This window comes from Mustela lutreola, chromosome 1 (genome assembly GCF_030435805.1).
Source record: "Mustela lutreola isolate mMusLut2 chromosome 1, mMusLut2.pri, whole genome shotgun sequence".
In the NCBI taxonomy this organism is placed as follows: domain Eukaryota; kingdom Metazoa; phylum Chordata; class Mammalia; order Carnivora; family Mustelidae; genus Mustela; species Mustela lutreola.
In genome coordinates, this window is record NC_081290.1 from 185,736,180 (window position 1) to 185,754,899 (window position 18,720).

General features: G+C 46.6%; 1 protein-coding gene across 12 annotated transcripts in view; it reads left to right on the forward strand.

Moving 5' to 3' along the window:
- Positions 1 to 18,652, forward strand: part of HTR3B (5-hydroxytryptamine receptor 3B) — a 49,386-nt gene extending 30,734 nt beyond the window's left edge. For 10 of the 12 annotated variants that reach the window (XM_059181166.1, XM_059181183.1, XM_059181208.1 and 7 more), the window contains 7 exons: positions 3,431 to 3,475; positions 3,803 to 3,912; positions 4,344 to 4,513; positions 5,052 to 5,209; positions 13,575 to 13,785; positions 13,901 to 14,083; positions 15,254 to 15,843. In XM_059181166.1, coding sequence (XP_059037149.1) covers positions 3,431 to 3,475; positions 3,803 to 3,912; positions 4,344 to 4,513; positions 5,052 to 5,209; positions 13,575 to 13,785; positions 13,901 to 14,083; positions 15,254 to 15,489 — 1,113 coding nt within the window. In that variant the 3' untranslated portion in view covers positions 15,490 to 15,843. Of the gene's footprint in view, positions 1 to 3,430; positions 3,476 to 3,802; positions 3,913 to 4,021; positions 4,236 to 4,343; positions 4,514 to 5,051; positions 5,210 to 13,574; positions 13,786 to 13,900; positions 14,084 to 15,253; positions 15,844 to 15,936 lie in introns of those variants that run through there. The other 2 variants (XR_009355517.1, XM_059181244.1) reach the window with 2 other exon arrangements.
- The last annotated feature ends 68 nt before the right edge of the window (positions 18,653 to 18,720 follow it).

Here is an 18,720-nt window from a genome sequence, read left to right on the forward strand (position 1 = left end):
ATATTTCTTAACACAGAGAGTTATTTGTTAAAATGTCACATACCCTAGTTTATTAATAAGCTGCCTGAGGGAAGGGCTTGCTTCATGTTCATGTTCATGTTTCCCACAATATGCAGGTAGCGGATCTTACCTCAAAGACAGGGATAGATATCTGTCAAGCAATCAATTGATTAAGATAGTCTAATATGCTTTGCAAACATCTCTAGGACATTCAGCAGGGCTAAGCCTAAAGTTCATTGTGGAGTCAAGGCCCGTTTTGAGGGACTTAAGGAAATCATGCACAGAATCAGACAGGACACCCCCTGTGGGAATAGATAAGTTGTTGGGTGCATCCGCTGCTGGCAACTTTTGTCTGGAGTGAAGAGCTTTCAGCGCAGTTTCCATCACGGCATCTTGCTTCCGTTATAATGTTCTGCCTCCTGTTTTGTTTATATGAAAGACTACAGTCTTGTCTTAGAATTTCTGGGTATTATGAGTACCTTAGGGAAATCTGATTATAGAGATAGTCTACTCAACAGTGAAGAGTTTCAATTTGTTTCTATTGAGTTTTGTCAATTCCGAGTCTCAGCTACCTTTGTATTCCAGTCCATTGACTAGAGCCTCCTAGCCAGACGTTGAGGCATCTGTTTCTATAGTCTTTGGAACTGGGAAAGATAAATAAGAATGTGCGGGAATTATCTGTATATTTGCTAACCACCAATTTAGATCTAAATAGACTCCCTCTGTTAGGAAGACTAATGAATTCCAATTCTCTGAAATATCCTTTGCTTTTAACAAGCAAGATGGAAGGTATCTAAAGAAAAAAGAGAGAGAGAAAGAGATACACAGAGGGAAAAGCTGTGAATAATGCCACCAGAGAACCAATTATGTTCACCAGCTGGCATTGAGAAACTTGTTTCCTTTGACAAAAAAAAAAAAAAAAAAATCAGTTTTAGCCTCAGACTTCTTTTTGACATTGTGTTCTTTAGGGCTGAATAACAGATGCTCCCAGGCACCCCTTAATATATTAGAAAAAAATTCTTAACACTTGTTACATGTAACATGACAAAACAATGGGCAGGAAGAGAAAAATGAGCTAAGGCATCAATCTGGCAGTTAATAAGAATCAACTGAGTAAAATAATAGTCTCTTCAGCCATGACTGAGTCAGTGACACATTCATGACCTGGTGTGACAGACATTTAAAAATAAAAAATAACAACTGATCAGGACATTTCATTAAATTAAATTTCATTAAACTTTAATGAAATTTAATTTCCTTAAAAGTATATTTGCTGTGAAAGAATGGTTACAAGCTATATTTTCCAGTAAGACAAACTACATTTTGAACCCGGTCTCCGCCTCCCCCAGTTTGTGGGGAACCCTCATCAGTGGCAGCTAACCTAAAACTGAGCCCTTTGTGCTCTAACTGGGGAGACAGACCCCACATCTTCCAGTGTCAATAAATCAAAGTCCGGTTCAACAGCATGACAGTTCAGAGCAAGAAAATCAAATCTAACTAAATAATGCTGATTTTAAAAACATGATTTCAGAATATCTCCGCTGGTAAAACTTGGAAGGAAATGGTGTCTCCTCAAGGTTCATTCATGTTGTAGCATGTGTCAGAATTTCTTTCCCTCTTAAGGCCGCATAATGTTACTTTGTACGTATAGACCACATTTTGCTTATGTATTCATCTTTGATGGACACTTGGGTTGCTTCCACCCCTTAGCTATTGTGACTAATGGTGCTGTGAACATGGATGTGCAAATAACTGAGTCTCTGCTTTCAGTTCTTTTGGATTTATACCAAAGAATGGAATTGCTAGACCATATGGTAATTCTATTTTTAATTTTTTAGGAACTGCCACTATTTTCCATAGCAGCTGTACCATTTTATATTCCCACCAATAGTGCACAAGGATTCCAATTCTTTACATCTTCACCAACACTTATTTTCTGTTTTTGTTTGATTTTGTTTTGTTTTGTTTTAGTAGCCATCTTAATGAGAGTGAAGTGGTATTTCACTGTGGTTTTGATTTGCATTTCCCTAATGATCAGGGATTGTGTTAGCTGGCTTGGAGTGCTGTAACAAGTACCATAGACTCTATTTCTCACAGTTCTAGAGGCTGGGAAGTCCAAGACCAAAGTTCATAATTTGGTCCATAGCAGGGATATTGAGCATCTTTTCATGTGTGTATTAGCCATTTGCATATCTACTTTAAAGAAATATCCATTTTGAAGTAGGGTCATTGTTTTGTTTTAATTTGTAGAATTATAGATTTATAGATTCTGGATATTAACTCCGGATCAGATATATGATCTGCACATATTATTTCCATTCTGTGGATTGTCCTTTTACTTCTTGAAGCTGTCCTTTACCTTTAAAGCATGGAAGTTTTTCATTTAGCTGAAGTCCCATTTACTTTTTCTTTGGTTGCAGTGATTATGGTGTCATCAACCGCCTAATTCAAAGTCACGAAGATCTACTTTGTTTTCTTCCTTTTTAGAAATGATTTATTTATTTATTTGAGACAGAGAGAACGTGTGCACATGCAGTTGTGGGGAGGGAGAGAATCCCAAGCCGACTTCCCACTGAGGTTGGAGCCTGGCATGGGGCTCTGTCCCAGGACCCCAAGATTATGACCTAAACCGAAACCAAGAGTCAGCTGCCTAACAGACGCCAGGCACCTCTCCTATGTCTTCTTCTAAAGTTTTACAATTTTAGCTCTTACATTTAGGTTTATGGTCCATTTTGAGTTAGTGAGTTGATGTTTGTACATGGTGTGGGATATTCCTTTTAATTCCTCAGGACATAGCAGTTTTAGAATGTTCTTTGGTACAGTAGATACGAAAAAATTAGTAAGGAGCAGGTTTTTTGGTTTGTTATTCTTAGGGGTCTTTTAAAAAAATTATTCATTGCCAATATGGGGAAATCACATCTATATCATCAAAAATACACTTCATTTACATGAAGCTCATTCAGTCTGTTTGATAAGCAGAGAAATCCAAACAGAAGGTAACTTAACAGGAATGGCTGCCAAGAGCAGTTGAGATAACACTCATTGAAATATTATGAATAATATCTTAATTACAAATGAAAGCTTGGTCTCATCTTTTTAGCCCAGAATTGGCTAGGCTACATGTCATTTTTTAGTTTGATTAATGGCAGAGTAACTAATTAGGGTAGGAAAGGGATTAGCAAATCCTTCAAGATGTCAGATGTAGTCATGGTGCCATTTTGTCATAGATACTATAGTAAAGTTCACAGTGACAGGCATGTGTAAATAAATAGGAACCGAGAATACTCAGATTTGAAGAGTGAAGGCAATACTTTCAAACTCAACATATTGAGTTAGATTTGTTTTTTTCTCTGAATTATCATCGTGTTGAATTGGACTTTCATTTATTGACATTCTAAGATTTGGTACAGACTTTCTCTTTGCCTTGCAGGATGCACAGAACCAAAAATTGAAGACAAGTATATGGTACCACGAGGTAAATGACGTTTCCTTCTGTGCATGCTGGACCCTTGATCTTAACCTGTTGCAAAATATCATTATTCTAAGGAATAGATATCTTCTTTGTGTTTGCAACTTAGCTTCATAGATATACAGCAGATCCAATTTATTAGAATTTGTGTAAGATATATGGCCATGGTTTCTGGTTGGGGTACCATCTTTAGGATCTGGGAGGAGAGTCCTCTCCCCTAACAGTGCCAACAAGCAGATCAGTTGGGTTATTCACCCAAATCCCTCTTCAGTTCTTTGGTGAGACTGACATTGCCCCTTTTTGATAAATTTCTTTTCTGGCCACTCCTTACAGGTTTGGGATGATGAGTTTTTATCCTGGAACCCCAGCATGTTTGATGAGATTAGAGAGATCTCTCTACCTCTGAGTGACATCTGGGCGCCTGACATCATCATCAAGGAGCTGTAAGTGTGCTGGGGTATATTTCCATGGGGTTTAACACTACTTGGACTGTTCAGGCCACTTGCTCTTACTTTTAGTTATTGCTTCTGTTTTTTGGTTTTCATCTTGAAGAGGATGACAGTTTTGGGAATATTCAAGTTGGAAGTACCATGATTTGATGTCATCTAAGATACAGATTGGATTACAAATGCTTGAGGTTACTCATGGATTATGTCTGTGCTTCAAGAGCACCAAGTGAATTAACTTTTGAGACTCTGATTACTGAGTCCATCTTTGCCAGGGTGAATTATGTCATGGGAAATGTGATTCTTATTTGCACTTCTAGGTGAGTCCTGGGTATCGTGGTCACTGCCATCTTATAATCAGTTCTGCCTGTGGATTGAAATGGGGAAGACCCTTTCTGTAACAGCGAGGTCTCTTGTGTTTTACATAGTGTGGACTTCGAAGGATCACCCAACCTTCTGTATGTCTATGTGAACTCATCTGGGACCATTAAGAACTCTAAGCCTATCCAGGTGGTCTCTGCGTGCAGTTTAGAAACCTACGCGTTTCCGTTTGACATCCAGAACTGCAGCCTGACCTTCAGTAGCGCCCTGCACACAGGTAAACTGGGAGAGGCACAGTCTGCTAGTGGGAGACACACTGCCTGGGTTGGCACACACGGGTGACATTTGGTAGTGCCATCCGCGAGGTCATTGTGTTCTTGCACATCATTGACTCTTTGCAAATCTCAGTGTCTTCTTACCGTCCTTTGGCTTCTGTTGTCATCCCGACTAAATCCTGTGCTATGCCTAGCTCACCGCTGCTGTTGGTTTGGGAATACAATATTTGACCTCTGCTGCCTCTGAGAAGGTTATAGAAGTTCTAGGACCGGGGCCAGCATTCTACGGATAATGGAATACAAACTGTAAATTCACAGCTGGGTTTCGTTCCTGTTTTTCTTTTGTTTTGTCTTCCTGCTAAAAAGATTTTATTCCACATCGCTATCCCTAATTCAAAATGGTTATACTGAACCCTGTCTCGGTGAGACTGTACATGCAGGGGCAGGAATAAAGGGAAGAATTTGAATGGGGAGTTGGAAAAGTAGGTTGTTATCAAGGCCTGTCTCTGTGGGGGAGTCACTTGCTTCTGTTGTTGTCAGTGCACGACGTCAACCTGGCCTTCCTGAGGAGCAGAGGAGACATGAAGCATGACAAGAAGGAATTTTTGAACGACAGTGAGTGGGAGCTTCTCTCTGTGTCCTCATCGCACAACATCCTACAGAGCTATGCTGGAGAGTCTGCCCAGATTCAGTTTCACGTAAGTCCTCCTCCCTGTCCCGGCTGCCCACTTCTCGGCAGTCCTGGGCCTTCTGTGTTGGGCTGAGGAGTCTCTGATCTGCTGCTTGTTCTCACTTGTGACCATCCGAGAACAGATGACTCTGGTGGCTCTGGACTTCCCCCGGCGTGGGCGTTTCCCAGACCAGAGATTCAGCCACAGGCCCTGGACTCCTGCTGCAGATATCCCTTACGTGGGTATAAAAAGGTTGATTTTCAGGCACCAGAACCACCATCATAGCAGGCATCCTCAAGCCTTTTGGTACATACTGACATCCTCATTCCTAACAGCCATGGAGAGGGAAGAAAAGAAACCCCACATACAATAACAACAACAAATTGGGAGAAGACTGTCTCTTCAGCATTACTGTCCTGTTTTTAACTGAGTTAATTATTAATTCCAGATACAAATTTATAAAATTATCATTATTAGCTTGACTATCTCTAGCAGTTAGCTAACAAATCACCTGCAGGATCCTTGGAACCTATTGGCGGTTTCTGGACCAGAGAGGACAGCTGCTCTAAAATGACTCAGCGATTACCCAGACTTCTCAGACGCGCCACCAGGGATGCACTTGGCTACACTATCATGAGGAGGTTTGGTTCGTAGGAGCTTGGGAGGTGGGTTTAGGACAGTGAAGCCTGCTGGTTTACACTCCAGAGGCAGCCATTCTCCCTTCCCTGATAAGTGGTTTGCAGCAAGTTCATGCAGCTGGTCGACCCATGATTCATATTCATTTCTGCTCTTCCACACCAAGTCAGATAGTGGTGGTGGTCGGGTGGGGAGGAGTCCTTTATGCCAGGTAATGTCTCTGATTGAAAAAGAGGGAACAGACAGGCCAGGATTATACCCAAGATGAATTCTCCTGAAAACAAATCTTTTGAATAAGAGGGAAAGTTCAGACTAGACTAGGTACTTTGGTTATGCTGGGTAATTATATGCTAAGAGAGGGTGAAATAAGCTATTCTCGAGGGCACAGATGCCCCTCCATTGTTAATAAATGTTCTGTGTAACTTTCTAGCAAAGCCCTGGTTAAATCAGGGCCTCCTAGAAATAGCTGTGGTTTGAACCTGACTCCGTATGACTGACTAATCGCAACTCATGCCTTCCCAGTGGTGGGGTTTGGGTGTTTCCCTGTTCTGCTTGGTTTCTAGCAAAGCTAGTATTGTGGCTTGTTTGTCCACCTCTTTGTAAGTGAGAGAAAAGGAGGGGAAGGAGAGAAAGCTTTTTTAATTTCAATGAGTTTCTTGGCTAAGAGTAAACACCTCATTAATTTTAAAGATATCAGCCCACAAACATTATTAATGCAGCCCAAATAATGGAGAGCATTAAAGGGAAATGCGAGGGAGCAGCATGCGCAAGGTGGGGCACAGTCACCTAGCAAGCGCGCCGGAGAACGCTGCACACACCATTACCTACGCTGCACGAATGAGACAAACAAAGGCAAGAGACAGGGCAGGTAAACAGGAGTCATGCATACACATGCGTGCATACTCAACACCCACACACACACACTTTCCATAGAGCAGCCATTACTTATGGTTACACGTCATCCCTTACCCTGAATATTAGTTTGTTTTCTCAGTAGTGGCCAGAGGTTTTCTATTTGGTAGCTCCATTTTAAATGTGATGAACAGAGATGTGAAAGATCATTTAAAGAAAGGAGAAGCTTCCTTGCATCTCATGAGCAATGACCCCCGCCCCCAGCTCTGTTCGCCGCCATGCTGCATCTGCACTTACAGCGTGTACGTGGACGCAGGCTAGAGGTGGACCGCAATAGAACTTCCTGCTTGTGGAGCTTTGCCCTGGGTGGGGGCTGAAGTGGGCTATCTGGCAGGGCTGCCTTCTAGCCTGGCCCTCTAGAACAGAAGAGGGAGGCAACCCTGAGTAGAGTCACAGATCGTGTTTCCTAGGGCAGGGAGCCAGACTCAGCAGCGGTTCCACTACTCTGAACAGACGTAAAGTGGGTTCAGTGACTATCCCAGTTCTCTATTTCCCTGACCTGTCTCAGCCTCTGTGCCCCCTCCCCCACCTGCTATGTGTACTGTGGCCAGACTTTTGTTCTCTTACTCTCAGTCCTCCTGCTCTGAAGTTAACAACTGACAAGTCCTGGTGTCTTTCAGTAGCCCTTGGGCAATGATGTGAAATTCAGAGCCCGGATTTGTGCCAACATTGGGTCTACTAGGGTCCTGACAGCAAAGGGCCATCTCCCTCTTAATCTAATCACGTGCTGTAGCCCTGTCCAGGCTGCCCAGCAGGGGGTTGGAGACAAGTCCACGCAGGCGGGAAGGAAAATGATCTGTTCTAAACATGTTGTCGCTCTGGGCCTGATGTACTCTGCTGCCGTTGGTACTAAATCACATGCTCAGGATGCCTTGTTGGTTCCAGCTAACGGGCAGTCCTATCTGCTGACTCCAGGGCATGGACTGACTCCAGGACACGGGCACTGCTAACACTTTGGAGTCAGGCTGCGTTCCATAGAGGGCCCAGAACACAGGCCCTTCTGCCTCCGGGGGATGTCTGTGTTCGCCTGGCTCCCGGTCCAGCAGCCTTAGGAGGGGATCTTACCTCCAATATGTTATTGGAGGTGCTGGTTCCCAAAAGCAGCAGGGGAAGCATTTGATTTCCGTATGGCAGCTTTTTGTTTTTTGGGTTTTTTAAGGATGAGGGTAGAAGTGGGAGGAGGGAGGAATAAAATGTGAGAATTCATTTTGGATGGAAGAGGGTGGACAGCTGTGGGAACTCCTGGGAGCCCAACACTCAGATATCGTCACAATGAGCAAAAAGTCCATGTGGGAAGGAGGCGGGAGCCGTTTGGGGGCTCCTGGAAAAATGCAGAGGGGCATTTGAGAAAGAAAGTTCCCTCCTCTATCCTCTTTCTCTAATGTAGTCTTTCTTTCTAGATTGGGGTAGAGTGATTTTGTTGAGATGTCTATTGAATGCCGTTAATAAACCTGATAGAAGATCTTTTTGAATTCACCAGATCATGAGAGAGAGCAAGGGAGAGAACGAAGAAAGAGAATTTAGAGTCCTAGAAGTCTTTCCAGGGTCACTCAAGGGCCCCTGGAATCATGAGCTTTCTGCTCATCCCCCCCCGACCCGTGGTCCAGATCCAGGAAACTCTCACTCCTATGCAAGGACCTCACTTACATGGCAGCAACTTTCCCATTCTTTCCGAATTGGGAATGTTGGGAGGGGCGTGGGAGAGGAGGAAGATGGGCTTCTGTATGAAGCGTGAGTCTGGGCGTCAAAAATTCCAACTATGTCATAAAGACGGTCATGCAAACTTGAGTACTGGTAGGTCTGCCATCAAGGAGGCAATTAAAGGCTAACCTTGGGGCCTATTCCATCTCCAAGGAGCTCTCCACACACACATTCTGAATTAGATTGATCTCTTTCATTAACATCAATAGGCTCCAAATACCTTTGTGTACTTATTATTACCTGGCTTTAATGGATAATGAAATTGTGGCATAATATTGCTAACACCTGAAGGGTGTCTAATGGAGAACACGGACTGAAACTAAAGTGCTTTTTCTTCCCTTTCTGTGGAATTTAAAGGCACCAGCTCCTTTAGTCCATTAGAAGTGATGGGCTCTAGGTAGAGCCAGTCCCACGGAGAGCGGTGCCTCACTGAGCAGGTGACTTTCCTTCTTCCCCAGCATCAGCAGTCAGGTACTGGCTCCAGCATGACCTGCAGAGAGGCAGCCCTCAGAGGACCAACCTCACCCGGAGAGCCCCTGTTTGTGCAAGCCCCACACTCCCACCTAATTGGAACTAAAAGTAGCGTTACTCATAGACTCAACTCTGTAGAACTCAGCGAACATTTTTTGAGCTCTTATCACGTGCCAGTGTCAGTGGCCCCACTGGGACCACAAGCATGAGTAAAACGGGGCTCCTGGTATCCATCATGGGCCTCAAATGTGGCCCAGGGAGACTTGAAATAATAACCACAAAACTGAGCATTATTTGACACCACGCACCATTGAAGAGTTTGAACATGTGATCCTCGCATGTCTATGCGATTGGCGCTCAATCATGTTGAGCGTACATTTGGAGTACAAATCATGCAGATGGGTGATTTGGGGACACAGAGAAGTGAACTCCCCCAGTTCTGAGTAACTTGCCCAAAGGGACAGGGTGACTGTGGAGCCTGAACAGTCTGACTCTGGAGACCACAGGCTAATCCTATATGTAGCTGCCACTGCCACACAACTCAACATATATGTTCTAGGGCATTTTTGGCGTTCGTCGCTGTGTGTTATGGGGCAAGTCACCTGTATTTGTTTCCTAAGGCTTCTATAACAAAGGACCACAAATCGGTGGCTTAAAACAACAGGAATACATTTATTCTCTCACAGTTCTGGAGGCTAGGAATTGGTGTGTCAGCATAATTAGTTCCTCCTGGGAACTCTGAGGGAGAATCGGTTCCATGCCTCTCCCCCAGCTTTTGGCAGCTGCCAGCAGTCCTTGGCTTGTAGATGTGTCACTCCGACCGCTGCCGCTGTCCTCACGTGGCATTCTCCTTTATGGATCCCCTCTCTTCTCATAAGGACACCAGTTATCCTGGGATAAGGGTCCACCCTACTGAACTAAGACCTCTTCAGAACCACTTTGTATCTGCGGTGATCCCATTTCCAAATAAGGTCATTCTTAGCTCCCAGGAAGGACATTCATTCTTGGGCCATTATAATCCACTGCCCTCTGGCCCTCTGGCTCCCGAAAACTCAGGTCCCTCACATGTGCAACATGCACTGGGATACCAACATCCTTAGATGTCTTAACCTATTTCAGCACCAACTCTGAGACCAAAATATAATCGAAATATAAACTCAGAAGGTCCCACATCTCATCGTCTAAGTCAGGTACAGACTCTGGGTATGGTCCATTCTGGCGCAGACTTCCTTTCCATCTGCAGACTCCAAAACATCCAACCACCAGAGCCCAGTGGCTGATTCCACGGGATGGAGAGGGGAGAAACCTATCCTATTTACTGTTCTAATTCCGATATTTTAAAAAGTGCCTGACGTTCTGTTCGTGCTCATTGTTCCTTGAACAAGAGAATAAAGGGATTTGAGGATCAAATGAGACATGAAAACAAACCATTTCTGAAAACTATGTGATAAAATTTAAAATTTCTTTAGGCTGCACTGGGTTTGTAGAAGAAATTAGTCTAGTCCATAAGTAATATTGCTCCTAAATCAGTCTAAATAAAAAGGAAGGCCCTTTGCTCTTGAAGAAAGTCAATAGAGAGGGTCTATATGATTGTATAATCCAAACACAAGCAGGGGAGACATCTGCTCTGTGTGACAGCAGAGTTAGTTGTCCACCCTTGTGGCTACAAGTTTCCCTTCTACTTTCAGCTACAAAACATCCTCCAGGGACAAAATAGCCCCCTGACAGGGTGGGCTACATGGTTGGCGGGGCCAGGTACAAAGTGAAAATGTGGGGTGCCCTATTCAAAATTACTGGTTTCAGAATGGCACCCCAGCAGAGCATGAAACCAAGCACCGATCCCTTCTAAGTGCTGGCCCCAGTGTAACTTCCCAAGTGGTACGCCTATGACGCCAAGCCTGCCTCCGAGCCTCTTGGCCGTTGCCACACCTCTCCCCTGGCAGCTTGGGGGTCATGGAATCTGATAAAACTGGGGTTCCACCTTTGGTTCGGGCCCAGGTTTACATTCACTCTCTGCAGCAGCCTCTGGTTAGAGAGGAACCAGGTAAACACATGCTAGTTACACAGAAGCATTATTTGGAGTAAAACAGCCAATCTCAATCATAGCCAAAAGTAAGGTGCTTTTTAATTTTTTTTTAATTTTTAAAAGAGGATTTGTTTGTTTATTTTGTGGAAGAGAGACAAAGGAGGGGAAGAGAGAAAGGAGGAGAGAGAATCCCCAGCAGACCCCATACCCAGCACAGAGCCCGACATGGGGCCCAATCCCATGACACTGAGAACAAGGCTTGAGCTGACACCAAGAGTTAGACACTCAACCAACTACACCATCCAGGCTCCCCAGGAAAGTACTTTTTTAAAAAAGGAAAATCAAGACATACAGCCCGGGCTTAAACTAGCACACATGGGCACTTAGAATTGAAGGGGTCCTGGAGCTTGAATCCCTTGCCTCTAAGTCTGGGCTGTTTCTGTTTACCCTCCCCCCTCCCTTGCCCACTTGGACTTCATTTAGGATGCTGTTCTTACACTTCTCATCCTTTTCTGTGAAATCTCTAGGGGAGACTTCCCACTTCTCCCCCCTAGAGACAGCAGGCTTGATCGCCCCACACCAGCCCACATAGCCCAGGCCGGGCCCATCACACAACACCCGCGTGGGCTCCAACCAGTCAGCTCCCTTCCTCCCGCCCCAGCTGACCTCAGCCATCTCTGTCACAGCATGACAAAGAGGACCCGAGAGGCCCAGGGTGACGACAGTTCATTTGGTGGTGGTTTTCTTGCTGACTGTGCTTTGGTAGAAATGTGTTTTAACCAAATTATTACAAAGCGTGAGTGTTGCTCTCCTTTAGATATTTGCAGCCAATTGGGCTTAATGTGAAAGACAATAGCCCAACTACAGTCCCCCAGGTGGCTCCGGCCTGCCAGGCTCCACTGAGTTGGGAAATGCTCCCAGACCCAAGGGCTGGGGCCGCCGCTGTCTTCTGCAAGGCAGTAGATGTCAGGTCTCGCCCAGCCCAGCTTTTCTCTACCACCTTCTCCTCCATCCCTGGCCTCTGCCTGGGCTCCCTCAGAATATGGAGTCGAGGGAGAAGAGCCCTGAACTCAACTCCCATGTCTGCTCAGGCCAAGAGCTGTAGCCAAGAGCTGTGGCGGAGGAGAACACTGGAGCTTGGATTCAGATGTGGGGCACTGCCCAGCTTTGCCACTTACTCCACTTACTTCAGGAGCTGAGTTTTATTTTTAAGAATCTAGACTGGGGGGTGTGCTACTACCTGCCAACAAGCTCACAGTGAGAATTCAACAGACCACATCATACACATAAAAGCATCGCACATATTATCTGACACACAGAAAGCATTCAGCTGTTTGGTGGATCAGAGAAATAGAAGATTTCAGACATTATTTTTCCCCCAGATCCAACAGGAAAGGGCTCAGAACATTCATTTGTTCAGTAAACATGAATAAGGTAGGTATTGTTTCTGGCCCCATGAGGAATTTTTCATTGTTGTTGTTTTGCCCTCAAAGTGTCCTGGGGAAGCAGTCCTGTCATTTCCTGATGAAAATAGTATGTGTTCATCAAAGACACTTCCTATCACCATCCCGGAGAAGTGAGGTGTACCAAAATGGCCAAAACAGAGCAACATTTTGGGTCTCCAGTTCCCAGCTACAGAACCCAATTAGCAGGTCTGTACGCCCAGCCATCCTGCCGGGCACCTGCAGCCCTGCCCCCACTTACATCCGCGGCACCCCTTCTCTTCCTGCCCTGTGCCCCTGGACATGAACCTTGGCCTCACTGACCAACGGGAAGAGGGATGGAATGGGAGGAGGTTGGAGAGAGGGAGAGAGTGAGCGGGGTTTGTATCCCTTCATTTTTTCTCCCTGTGGAATCACCACCAGGGCTGGCTGTGCCCCAGAGAGGGAGGAAGGGGCCATAGCTCCTTTGTGGTGGCCGCCTCCACCCAGCTTTCTCTCCTCAGATTCTAGTCACATTCCCAGCCCTAGACCTGTTCAGGACTCGGGAGACACAGCTCACCCAGTCCTCCCAGATATCTGGGGCACTGCCCTCTGCCTGCCCATCCCTCGTCAGCAGTCTTTTTGCCAAGCCTTCCTCAGATTCCCTAGGAGTACCATTTGGTCCTGCCCAGACTCTGACAGACACACAGGTGCGGAGACGCTCGCATTCCACAGAGGGGGGCAGGCCAGGCCAAAAGCAGTACAATATGTTGTATGAGTGGCGTAAGAAGGAAGATTTTGGTTTAAGACCTGGATTTAAAACAGTTTCTCACTCGCCAGCTGTGTGAGTTTGAACAAGCAGTTTGATCTCTGTGAACCTCAGTTTCTTTGACTGTAGAATGGAGATAATAATAACCAGCCCTTCAAATGGGCATGAGGATTGAACAGGACAGGAAACAGAAGACACTGGGGGTGGTGCCTGGCATACAGCAAGCAGCAAATAAATAGCCACATCTTCTTATAATTAGTGACTAGTGATTAGTTCTGCATAAAAGCTTAAAGGGTTTTTTTTTCTGTTTTCTAAACCACAAAATAATCTTTTTCTAAACTACATAACTTTTTCACATTATGCAAACATGTTGGGACATCAGGGAATGTTCTTGACTCTGGGTTCTAGTCCCTTAGCACAGATCCTCTTTTCACTGGATGCCTTGTCCCCGGTCAGGTAGTGATTCGCAGGCGCCCACTGGTCTATGTTGTGAGCCTGCTGATTCCCAGCATCTTCCTAATGCTCGTGGATCTGGGGAGCTTCTACCTACCACCCACGTGTCGTGCCAGGATTGTGTTCAAGACCAGCGTGCTGGTGGGCTACACCGTCTTCAGGGTCAACATGTCTGACGAGATGCCCAGGAACGCACTGAGCACCCCTCTGATTGGTAAGCAGCCCTGGGGGCACCAGACACCCATCTTCCGTGACTCCCATCACAGATCAGGGGAGGGAGGGGTCCCAGACACTGTGGCTGCTTACAGCTCTCTGGTTCCTTCCCTCAGGGGTCTTCTTCGCGGTCTGCATGGCCTTCCTGGTTATCAGCTTATTTAAGTCCATCCTGTTGGTCAGATTCCTCCATGACGAGTGGAGCACTGGGCAGGAACGGCCCCTCTTGTGCCTTCAAGGGGTCACTGATGCTGATGGGCCTAGGACAGATCCCAGAGCCCAGCTTGCTGGGGCAACAGGTTTGTGAGAAGCCTTGGGGTCCCTACCCTGTCCTGCTTGATCACTCTCCACACCGGTTCCCATTGGTGGAGCACCAGGCCATGTGTCCTGCTGTGTGAAAAATCTGGAACACTGGCTTCTTAGCCTCTGTGCCGCACTTGATATGACCTCTCCGGAGACCTCACTGACTTTCCAGAAAGCCTCGCTTTAGCTTAGAGGTCAGGCCCTCAGTTGACTTTGCTTGTTTTTGTTTGTATTTTCCACTTTTAACCAGTCAGCTGGAACGACTCAGCGACTGACTCTGGAGTAATCAAGTACCAGTGTGTGTGCACACGGGCTTGTATGTGTTTGGGTCCCCATTGTTTCATGTGAACAGGTGTGTGAATTATCCCAGGACTCGCTTTGGCAGCACATGTAGTAACACTGGCACAGTGCAGAGGTTAATGTGGCCTCTGCTCAGGGATGAGAGGCAGACTTGTGAAGCATTCTGTATTTTTACTGTTTACTTGGAAGCTGCTAAAGAGAGTGTATCCTGAAAGTTCTCATCACAAGGAAAAACGTGTGGCTGTGTGGTGGTGGTGGTTAACCAGACTTATTCTGGTGATCATTGTGTGTGTGTGTGTGTGTAATGCTGTACACATGAAACATACTATAATATGTAAATAATAACACAATTAAAAATAATCATCCTAGGGGCGTGTGGGTGGCTCAGTTGGTTGGGCGACTACCTTTGGCTCAGGTCATGATCCTGGAGTCCCAGGATCGAGTCCCACATTGGGCTTCCTGCTTGACGGGAAGTCTGCTTCTCCCGCAGACCTTTCTCCACTCATGCTCATTCTCTCTCTCTCAGATAAATAAATAAAATCTTTAAAAAATAAAAAATAAATTAAATAAATAAATAAAATCATCCCAGCCCCTAAAGCTCCACTGGAGTCAGTCGGGCTGGCCCCCGGCTCAGAGGATCGGGGGAGATGTAGCCTGGACAGGCTTCCTGCACCACCCAGCTCTGCCACCATCTGCAGAGCTTCTTCGAGCAAAGCCCTGCCCCCGGCCCCACCAGCCCAACCCAATCCACCACCCTGTTGCCCCTATAAACCTTCCTTGTAGGATGAGGCCGTCAGCTGCGGTGGGAAGCCCAGGGGGCATCGGGAGTCCCCAGCTCACCCGGGATGTTTTCCTCTCTCGCGCAGAGCCCCCCTTCTGTCAAGAACACCAGGTCCAGCCAGGGACCATGAAGGAGGTCTGGTTCCAGCTGAGGTCCATCAGCACCTACTTCCAAACCTGGGAGCAGGCGGAGCAGCAGGAGGTTATGTGGCTGGCACTCCTGCAGCGTTTTGACCGACTGCTCTTTCAAGCCTACGTCGTCGTGCTGGGACTCTACGCCGTCACCCTGTGCTCCCTGTGGGCACTGTGGGCCAGCTCGTGAACGTGATTTCCTTGGGGGTGGAGATGGGGGCACATGGGTTAACAAACTCCTCACTTCTTATTGCCTCTTGTCCTTCAGTGCAGGAGCTCACAGCTGAGGGGACACTGCATGACCCAGGATTAGGCATTCTGGAAGAAAGTGCCTAGACATCTCAAGGTCTACAGTGAAAAGGAAGCCTGCCTTCTTATTCTGGTTCGCTCCCCCAGAGTGACCACCATTAGCAATCTCGTTCAGAACATGCCTAGGTATATTACATACATTCATGTTTTGAGAGTTGTTTTTTCTTTAAGCAAAAGACCACTTCATCCCCCAGTTCTTTCTTGGTCATTCAGTCAACCATAAAAATGTTTACTGTCTGTCGGTTAAGTCCTAGGTGTTATGTCAGGCACACCAGAGAGCACAAAATCCATCAGTCACAGATCATTCTTCACTTGACTTGATTCCCAGGGTCAACCTTGCACAAAGCAGAATGCAAGATTCGCACCATATCCGTGTCCTGAAGCCCTTGTTCCCACTGTCTCCCATGAGCACCTCTCCGCCTGCACCCCATCACCTGCTGGAGGGAAGCCGGTACCAACCTCACAGACCAAATCAACACAACATGTGTAAGGCATGGCACTGGGGGATAGGCTTCCTGCATGGCCCTTGGGTTCAAGGACATTATAATCCACTGTCCTAGTATTTGTCAGCTAGGGCTGCCGTAACAAAACACCACAGGCTCCCACACTTAAACAGAAATGTCTCTTCTCCCCACTGGGATCAAGGTGTCAGCAGAGTTGATTTCTTCTGAGGCCTCTGTCCTTGGCCCACAGCTGGCTGCCTTATCCCCGTGTCCTCAGGTGGCTTTCCCTCTGCAGTGTCCGAATCTGTGTCCGCATTCCTCTTATGAGGACACCGACTGTGTTGGATTAAGGCCCACATGAACAGCCTCATTTAACCTGAACCACCTCTTTAAAGGCCCTACTCCAGATGCACATTCTGAGGCACTGGGGGGTTAGGATTTCAATGTGAATTTGGGGGCAGGTAACACAATTCAGCCCATGCTACCCACATGGCTATGGTCACTTGGCCAGTCCAAAATCTGCAGGTAGGCTGGGGCCCAGGGAATAGTTGCAGTTTGAGTCCAAAGCAGAGGCATCGTGTCTGCTGGCCAAATTCCCGCTTATTCCAGGAAGCCAGTGTTTTACTCTTGAGGCTTTCAACTGATTGGATGAGGCCCACCCACATTCTGGAGGGGAATCTTCTTTACCAAAGTCTACTGATTTAAATGCTAATCTCATGTTTAAAAAAATACCTTCACAGAAGCATCTAGAAGAATGTTTGATCAAATATCTGGCCTACCCAAGTCCACACACAAAACTAGCCCTCACGGTCCCTGTGGCCCCATAGCTTTCCATCTATGCCAACAGTTGCTTGTTAAGACAGAAGAGCTCTGGTCACTAGGCACTCGCGTAACTCATCAGCTTCTGGCTCTTACTCTCCAGTAGCCAAATCTGTACTGACCGGCTTACCTTACAGCAGTTCCCGGGGCCCCCTCACCTGAAGGTTAGAGTTCAAGTCTTCCACAAGTTTTCCTTCCTCTTATTTTGACTTTCTTCCTTTTACATTGCTTTTTTTTTTTTTTTTTTTTTTTTTTAATGGAGGCTTTGTCTGGCCAAGCTCACCTGCTTGCCATTCCGTCCAAGCCTCCACAGCTAGCTGACATATAGTCTTTTGTGTCACCAAATCTGTGTGCCCCTCTAAGGACCCTGCTGAAAACGGCCTTCCTGCACCCTCTCCACCTGATCATCCTGTGACTCTGTCTCCTTCTCGATCTTCAGTTTTACCTTATCCTTTAGCCTTGCCCCTTTGGATGTTTTATGGCTTCCTGTGCATGAGTGTGTATGTTTGTGTGTGGGGTATGTATGTAGGTGTGTGTGTTGTGGGTGTGTGTTTGTAGTGGGTGTGTATGTGTTGGGTGCATGTGTACCTGTGTGTACACGTGTAGGGTAGGTATGTAGGGGTGTGTGTATGTAGGTGTGGGGGTACATGTATACGTGTGTATATGTGTATACATGTGTGTATGTAGGCATGTGTATGTAGATGTATGTGTGATGTGGGGTGCATGTGTACACGTGTGTGTTGTAGGTGTGGGGGTGCATTGTACATGTGTACGTGTGTATACATGTGTGTACGTAAGTGTGTGTGTTGTGGGGCATGTATGTGTGTAGGCGCATCACTTGTCACACAGACCACATACTCCTAGAGGAGTCCCCTGTTGGCTGCTTGTCATCTCTCTGCCATGTCTGCACAGGTCCGCACAGAGCTCTGCTCCTGGCGACCCTGCAGTGACAACAGCAGAGCGGCTCATCCCAGCTCACTGCTGCTGTTGGACACGTCTCTAGTGTGTTCTCCCAGGCCTGAGGCGAGAGTCTACCCAAGGTCAGACTCCCAGGGCTCCAGCCCTGCTCTGCCTGCCTTCGGGGCAGCCATCGGGAGCTTGCTGGGTGGGCCTCAGGAGGCAGAGCGAGATCAGCCCCCCTAATGCTAGGAGCAGAGGACACAAAAGTCCAAAGCTGTTTTCTAGGAACTTTTTGCAACACTAAAATTGCCTTTTAAAAAACCTGCCCCCCCATCCCCCTAAAGAAAAAGAATTTAAATTCAAACAGCCTTTACCTGCATCCTCCCTCTCTCATTACCTCCCAGTTAGTGCTCAACGCCAATTGTCCATGAAATTCCGCTGCTGCTATTAATGAAATGAGGAGTGTAAGAAGTTTGTGAACAGGAAGTGTCCATGCAAACCTCCACCTGTTTCTCTACTCACTTCCTCCTTTCTACCCCCGGCCGCCTCTGTCTCCCGCCGCTCAGTTAGCCTCTCCAATGACCCCCTAGATCTCTCTGCACGTCCTCCGTTATAGGGAAAAGGCCTGCTGTGAACTCCCCGCTATAGAACCTCCTTCCTGTCCAGCTGTACTTGGAGAAAGCACCTGGCTGGGGTCTTGGCAGCATCACTATCTAGCCAGGGGACCTTGAGCTTCAACTACCCTGTCTGGCGTTAGGGTAGCTCATACTTCCTCCACCAAATCGCACAACGCTGAGTGTCAGAATGAAGCCGTGTATTTAACAGTACTCTGAAAAGTAGATAATACATCACAAAATAAAAATAGGACCTGCCTGCTGTTAACAGATGGATTCCAGCCTGAAGTCTTTGGTGTGTCGTCCTTCTCCCACTGCCTTTCTCAGAATCCAGTT